General features: G+C 41.1%; 1 protein-coding gene across 6 annotated transcripts in view; it reads right to left on the reverse strand.

Moving 5' to 3' along the window:
* Positions 1-246: 246 nt before the first annotated feature.
* stxbp5a (syntaxin binding protein 5a (tomosyn)) overlaps positions 247-8,191 on the reverse strand; it is a 111,344-nt gene continuing 103,399 nt past the window's right edge. For 2 of the 6 annotated variants that reach the window (XM_046060179.1, XM_046060181.1), the window contains 7 exons: positions 6,093-6,143; positions 4,736-5,071; positions 4,216-4,585; positions 3,261-3,426; positions 2,874-2,985; positions 2,546-2,766; positions 247-1,684 (listed from right to left, as the gene is read on the reverse strand). In XM_046060179.1, the coding sequence (XP_045916135.1) occupies positions 1,643-1,684; positions 2,546-2,766; positions 2,874-2,985; positions 3,261-3,426; positions 4,216-4,585; positions 4,736-5,071; positions 6,093-6,143 (1,298 nt within the window). In that variant the 3' untranslated portion in view covers positions 247-1,642. The remainder of the gene's footprint in view (positions 1,685-2,545; positions 2,767-2,873; positions 2,986-3,260; positions 3,427-4,215; positions 4,586-4,735; positions 5,072-6,092; positions 6,144-8,191) is intronic. The other 4 variants (XM_046060185.1, XM_046060182.1, XM_046060184.1 and 1 more) reach the window with 3 other exon arrangements.

Genomic DNA, 8,191 nt, shown 5'->3' on the forward strand with positions numbered 1-8,191 from the left:
TTTACTTTCCAGTTGGTCATAGATTGTCAAACTATTTACTTATATACAAATAAAGGTTAAAAGCCAGGTAGACAGAGAGATACACCACATTTGAGCTTCACTGCAAATATGGAAATAGAAACAAGATATTAATGAAGGTGAAAGTTTCTGACACCAAACGCAACTGTCTCTCGCACCTCAATAAATAATTGACTAAGAAATCGTGCAGACATTTCTCATACAGCCAACTGTCCCAAAAAACTGAAATATGTTTTCAAATGTTTATTTTTAAAGGATTATACATCCATATTTCCAGTATCCTGCATATGTGAATACACATAGAAAGGATTTCTATTTATGTGTATGTAATTTCCATGCTGATGTGTATTCTAAAATTTAAAAACTCCTGAAAACCCAATAAATCTGGCTAAACTATAAACGTATTCAACACTTCATCTCATCAGCATTTGTAGTCACACTCACAGACTAAGCCAAAGTGCGGAAGCTTTTGACATTAGAGGGTGAGGGAGGCAGTTCACACACATCACATCAGATAGGTCAATAAATGAAAGGTAAACCATAAAACGCGTGTGGTTCATACATGCTTAAGATATCAGAGCCAAGAAATCTGATGTTGCCATGTCAGTGAGTACTAAATGATATATGCCTTTTATATCCTTGCCCTCCATTTAGATTCCAGCCCTTTTCATAAGGAGAAATTAATTTGAGTTGTAAAGACAAAAGCCACAAAACATATTTTTTTAACAAATCAAATATCATCCACTTTCACAGCAATAGAAAAATAAGAGATTTTCCGATAATACAGACGGAGCAAAAAACCCAAATAACAAATTGAGGAATGGCAAGAAAATAGAAATTAACACACACACTGTTGGTAACGATATGAAAATCTGTAAGATACAGAGGAGAGTCTAGCGTGAAATATCCAGTGTACATAAGAATAAGTTGCTTTTATCCCTGTAACTCTCTGCATAGAGGAGGCGTCACTGTCGCAGCACTTCCTGTTGCTCTCCAATGCTGCCTCCTTCAGCCTTCAAACCCGGCTCTTGTTTCCTCGATGAGTTCTCCCTTTCTTTAGTACTTGTCACTCTGAAGTGGATACAGTGTTGCACATTTATTAGATTTATGTATATATAATGATGTATTTAGATTATTTTCCCTTCTTTTTACATTTTAAGAATTTTTTGTAGTCTGTTTCTTCATTAAATATTTGTCTTTTTTCAGCTGTGTTCGTCGGTTTGAATACCGGCCCCAATGGGCTCGGAGTGGAGACAACAGTAAAGGACATTTTGGCAAATGAGAATGAAGAATCTCCAGGTGTGTGGGCCAATTGGCTACCTTGGAGGAGAGGCTGAACAGAGATAAACAAAGAAACAAGAAACATAAAAAAAGACACAATTTATTTGCTCCCTCTGAGGTTGTCCTTCTCCCCTGTCTCCCCCTCAGTTCCACCCTAAGACTGAGGTAAGAACAGTATTCAACATTGTGCTAGGGAAGAAAATCCCAAGTGTCCCAGTGAAGAAGGCTTGGAGGGATAGATGAATGGACAGACGGATGGGTGGGGGGGTCAAGGTTGAGTCCAAATGAGCCAATGGAAGGTGACAGTTGTGTCCATGGAGCTCTGCTCCTTCCCCGTCACCGATCAGAACTGGTACCATTTCTTGTCTTTGCACTTCAGCATCATCTGAAAATGGAGGAAATGTAGGAGTGAGAACATGAATTAATATGAGGAATACCTTTCCAACTGGTGACTTAGGCAACCCATGATTCTCATGATTAATTCAAAATGTAAAAGTCCCTCATCAACTCCTGCTCCATCTGCTGAGCTCACATTTCAGTGAGACTGCCTACATCATGTACAACATTAGAGTAAGCTCCCTAGCCACATCCTTGTGAACTTTCCACAGGCATATTCTGCCCTCTAGTGGGTAAATAGTGTAAATGAGTTGTACAGTACTTCTCAAATAACTTGAGGAGGCAGAACAGCCAGTATTCAGAGATATACAGTACCCCACTGCACTGCACTGTATGTTTTGGATGGTGTTCATATACAGTGTGTTTAAGCAAGATTGGCATTTCTCAAAAGATGCCTCATCATCTAATGACTTTTAAGATATTGGCTTGTAATTGTCATCCATCCATCCATCCATCGTCAACTGCTTATCCTGCGTACAGGGTCGCAGGGGGGCTGGGTACACCCTGGACAGGCTGCCAGTTCATCGCAGGGCCGCTTGTAATTGTTGTTAACGTAAAAAAATAAAAAATAAAATAAAATAACTGTGACCCACAGTTTCCCTCTCTTCTTTTCTTAGTCTACAACTCTGTTTGCAAAAGATTGCACAGATATTGTAACCAGCTCTGGTTATCTATATTATTACCAATGTCTCCTGCCTTTAAAAGATTATTCCTCAGTAAACTATTTGTTTTAACCAAGACTTTATTTTTCATTCTGTTAGGCAGGTGTCTGTTGGTCTGATGTCACACTGGGTTTACTGTTCTCTCCATATATTAGAATTTAGAGAGAACAGTTTTTTTTTTTTTTTACCTCATGAGCATGTTTGGAAAAGACATCTGCGCTGGCCATCATAGCAGCTGTCCTCTCATCCAGCTCGCCCAGTTTCTGGCCTCTTTCATCCAGTGCTATCCGGGCGCGGGCCAGATCTCCAACCACACCAGAGGCTGCCCCCTTCATTCCCTCAAGGCCACCTGGGCCTGGGATGTGCTGGGCCAGACTTCGGTTTGCCTTTCCAGATGCTATCTCACCGACTGAGTTAAGAGATGAACGGGGAAAAAAGCAGAGCTGTGTGAGTGAGAGGTTGCATCAACAAAGGACTGAACCAGTTTATATCTGGGCATGTGTAGGTTTGGCGTACATAGCTCCTCTCTGTCCAGTGACTGGGCTCCGCCCCCAAAGAGACCTTTGAAGAACCCTCTGTTAGGGGCCTCTGGTGTCTCCACGGGTGTAAACAGCTCACCCAGCATCTCCTGAAACATCAACACACATATTACCCTGCTATATTCAGTTTAACTGCCTGTGTGTATTTATGAAGTATACAGCACAGTACAGTTCCCAAATATATTTCCTCCAGTTATTTAACATGATCATGTCAACTGTCTTTAATATGAAATGTTTAATTTGTAGTACAATATGCAGTTCTTAAATACAATTTGAAACTTTATTTAAATTAAAAGTTAAACCCAAAATCCTGAACCATGACTCATTATATGCATAAGCATACTTGACTGTATATAGAACTGACCTGCAGGTTTTCACAGATGTCCTGGCTGTAAGTGATCCTCTGAATCTCAGTGGGGGAGCAGAGGTACATGGCCTGACCCAGGTTGGTGAAGCAGAACGTTCTGGCTATCCGCATGTCTGTCAAAGGCAGGTAGTTTACATCCATGAGCGGTCTCAGCCCCGGCACACTAGACAGGGGACACAGAAACGATTTAAGTGATTTTAGATCTAAAGAATATTATGAGGCTGTCAATAAATGCCTTTTCTATTGTAGCCTTGATCAGCACCAAAACACATGGTCACTGTTGTTGTTGAAGTTATTATTAGAGAGAAAATATGTCATGTTTTAACACTTTTCAACACTGTATTGAACACTTAGGACAGTGGAGTCATACTTTGGAGTTAAAGTATGACGGTCATTGACAGGTCTGCGTAAGGACAGAGGTCTGAGGATGTGCGTGGGTGTAGTTGTTGTGGGTGTGCATGAGGACAAAAGTTTGTGTTATTTGAATAACAACTTCAGCAAAAAAAAAAGGTTTAATGGAGGACATGGTATAATGATCATGATCAATCCCCACCTTCCATCTCAATCCTCATGCACGACCTGATGTGCTCATAAGCAGGCACCTGTGCCTGCCTCCTGCTCCTCTATTGGTCAAAAAATGATCTAGCCTAGCTCTCTCATTGGCTAGCGTACACCTTAACACTCCACATCCTTAAAACTAATAATTCTTTCACATTTTTTACAGTTTCATACTCAAAAGACAGTTGTCATGACAATACTGACCAATAGTATTAAAAATACTAAACCTCCAACATCTTTCAGTTAAAAAACACAAACTGAGACCACAACAGAAGACGGGTCAAATCTACTTAAATCTAATGAAATGAACATGATTTATTCAAACTGACTTTGATTGATACATTCTACTTATAACCAGCTATTTCGGACTGACGCAGACTGACATGTTTCTTACCTGAGGGTCATGATGTGGCCATTGGCGCAGAAACACGCCACACACACGCCTTGGCTCATCTGCACCACATCTGCCCGCAGGATGAAGGAAGCCTCTGTGATACTGTGTTTATGGATGCAGGTCTGGGATGGGAGGGACACGACTTTGGCCTGTTTCTCTGAACACACCACAGCATACTGGCTCTCACTGAGGTCCTGGGAGGTGGATGGGGACACTGAGACGGGCCTGCGCTTACGGACTTTCTCTCTTTCTTCCCCGTCTGCTGTCACGTTGGGTTCATACCAAGGCTCATAAGGAGGGGGCTGGAGGGAACCTGTTGAGTCCAGGAAAGCCATCCGCATGATGCTGCCCTTCAGCCGTACCAACATGCCTGACAAATGGAAGAAAAAAGATTGTTACTGGTATTTTTTCATAGTGTTGCTGTTGTATAATACTTTAACTCTGATTTATTAATAGAAAATATTGTGGACATCATAGACAGTTTACAGAAATTATTTGGACAATACAACATTTCACCTACTATAACTATATCTATTTTCCATCGCTCCCTCCCTTCTGATGTCCCATTTCCCACCTGTAGGTGAAATGAGAACTGGCTGCAGTTGCCGTTGCTCCCCAGCAGGCGGCAATGTGAGAGCTAGAGCCAGCACGGTGCCCAGGGTAGTGCCCACATACAGGCAGGGCGTCAAAGTGCTGTCCCCCTTCCGGGCGAAGGCGTCACAAAAGTGGAAGGAGCTGATGGCCTCTCGTGCTTCCTTGTCGATGCTGGTGACGCTGGACGAGCGCGAGCGGCTGAAAGAATTGTCCCGGTGGTCTAATGGGTTGGCACCCCGCGGCGGGCATACAGACAGAAGGACAGTGAGGAGAAAACAGAGAGAGGTAAAGCAGCCGCAAAGCAGTGAAATCACAAGACAGACGATGTGGACACTGTACTGTACATACAAAATAAATTGATGAAAAAGTAAACAGCTTTTTATAGTGTCTTAGTAAATGAAACACTTTGGACATTTAATGCATTTGGTTTGAAATTTTAGAGCAAACTCAAGACATATCAGTTGTGTAAAAATTCCAGGAGCATGGGCTTGCATTTTTAACAGCCGGTAAATGTAATAAAGGATGGTTTAATTTATAGATATTTAATCTAATCTATAACAGATGAATCTCATCATTTCAACTGTCATTAAACTAACAGAGCTGCATCACCTGAAACCTAAATCCAATGCACTTCTGCATATGCACATTTTCATAGACCGATCAACATTATAAAAACGTTCCATCCCCAATCAGCATTTTAATTAGTATGAAATATCCAGCTATGAGGCACTTTGGTTACGTGTGTGCACATTTTAATTTGACCCTTTAAAAATGTTGCATCCGATGTTCTTGCCGCTTTAGAAGAATGCCGTACACCCCAGAATAAAAAACAAACAAACTCTTTCTTTTTGAAAGTGATAATGTATTTGGAAATATTTTTATGAAACGAACCAATCAGACAGAGAAAGGAAAGACATGAAGAACACAGAAGAGAAAGAGAAAGCTGCAAAAGTTACAGAAAGCTTAACAGTGAGATGGAGTGTGCAGATTAGCTTAGCACCACTGACCTCTAGAAGAACCCCCACCAAGGTCAAAAAGTGGGAGTCATTTCACACTCAATTTAATTCCAACACTTTGATTTAGCTCAATAAATTTCCATTCTGGTCAGATCAGTGCTACTTTTGTCTCATGCAAACTTAGGAGAACATCTGCACAGCTTGCCAATTTTGAGGCTAATAACCAGATAAAACTGGACGTATGGAATGTGGCGGAGTCCAGTTGAAGTGAGAAAGATATACTGCATTTCCATACAAATTCTTTTGAGACACGAAGTCAAGGCTTACCCAAGTCTGGCTTTAGCTCAGTAGGCAAGCTTAATTTCCGTGACATCTTTGCTGGAAAAAAGAGAACATCCCTCTTTACAAACACACATCTAAGCTAACACATGATGCCATGCAAAGCTAGATAACTAGCATTGGGCTAGGATTGTGCACAAAGCTAAAATACACAAAAACAAGAGAAGGCTGTGGAACAAGTGCTGGGGGATTGTTTATTTGACTTGAGGAGCCAAAGTGGTTTTCACAGGAGACACTGTGTAAAGAGTCAGAGACAACCCTGTATATCACAGAGGCATGCCGTGAAAGACAATATAAAGGAGGTGATCTCTCACTGCACAATGCCCTGAAAGAGAGGTAAGGCACAGTGAGATACATTAAAACTGCACAGCCATTCAGGACCCTCATGCCACAGGAGCATGCACCAAGAACAAGAACGTAACAGGAAACAGAAAATACTGAACGGGAGATGGAAGAAGACAAAAGATGGTCAAAAGTAGTGAGTAGAGTCTACTGTTAGTGTATTGTATATTTAATGTATTAGGCACACACTCTTACCTGTCTCAACTGGTACAAAATGTCCTCTATTTAACCATAAACACCTCCGCCCACTCCTCTATCCTGTCTGAATCCATATGTTTCACATACAGCAAGATGCAATGCAATTTTATAGCTATGGTTCACTCCACCTTTTAAACGACTGAACTCATAAAAGGAAATGACAATGAATGAAGGTCTGAGATATTATTTCTCTGTCTGTAGGAGAAAGAAGTTGGAGAAAATCTATGTGATAAAAGGGGACATACTGTCACGTGTGCACTGAAATGTTACGTTCACTAATGGTAGGTGTGAAGTAATGAAGCTGTGGCAAGCTTGCACGTTATTTTGTTCGAAAACTTATTGAAAATGTGCAGAAAAACCCTCTAAAGAAGTCCTTAATACCCTCACGCTTAAACTGGGTTGGGTTTAACTTTATTTATATTTTTTTATTATTCGGTTTTTCCCCCCGTTTCCATTTTTAAAAATAACATGGCAGACAGTTTGAGTGTCACTGATTATCCAGTTTTCAACAATCTACAGTGAACACATGGCTTACTCATACCCTCTATTTACTTTCATTTAAGGGCTCTGCGTATCCACACAGGCGTCTTAACTTATTCCGGCTAATTAGACCTTTGCTCTGGTTAAAGTTGGGTGGAGTTATGCTGGGAATTACGTGAGGTCACCAAACGTGTCTCCCCTCAGAGGTGCAACAAAGCTAATAGGATGATTGGGAAAATGTACTGCATATACTAAGGCTTAGAATATTTTCAAAACATGTCTTGTTAAATTTTAAACTGGCTTAAGACTAATGAAATGAGGTCAGGCTAGTTAAAAAGAATCTAGTATGACAATGTTTTGAGAAGGACTGGACTAGGCAAGGTCAAACCTCCAGTCTGTGATGTAGCAGTCATTTTTAGATACCTACTCATCGTCGCCTGAATCTGACAGAGGGTAGGATCCGGAACCCTTCGACAGACAATGAGCATTACATTCGACTGGTTAATGAACTTTCTATATATTTCATCAACACAAGCTGAAGGAACACAAAGACACAGTTGGACAGATGAGTTGCTCTCCGCTCTGTGGTGTCATCATACTGTACTATGGACAGAGAACGCCATATAAATCTGTTGTAGGAGGTCAGGACATATATCACACGCAGGCACATTTACAATATGACACTCGTGCTACATACATGTAGCATGCAATGTGCGTCTAAGGCAATTAAGGTGCATTTTTTTGTATATAGACAGCTGAATTCCTGCCCTGCTTCCAGGTTAGCCTCTGCTCCACAAGCTTTCAGTTCTCTGTGTCAAGTTTTCTAACCATTTACTTTCGTACTTAACATTTGAGTACATATGTATATGAACACTGTGTCATTTTAACCAAGAAAAAAACCCACTCATGTTGTTTTTTCATTTATACAGTGAGAACCAAACGATAGTGGAACAGAAGCTAACTAAGAAGTGAAGCCGAACTTTGACTATCTATTCTCTGTTCTACTTCATCCCGCGGTGGTGACCATGACACGGAGGACAGAGACGGGGGGGGGGGGGGGGGGGGGG

Source organism: Micropterus dolomieu, linkage group LG10 (assembly GCF_021292245.1).
Source record: "Micropterus dolomieu isolate WLL.071019.BEF.003 ecotype Adirondacks linkage group LG10, ASM2129224v1, whole genome shotgun sequence".
NCBI classification, from domain to species: Eukaryota; Metazoa; Chordata; class Actinopteri; order Centrarchiformes; family Centrarchidae; genus Micropterus; species Micropterus dolomieu.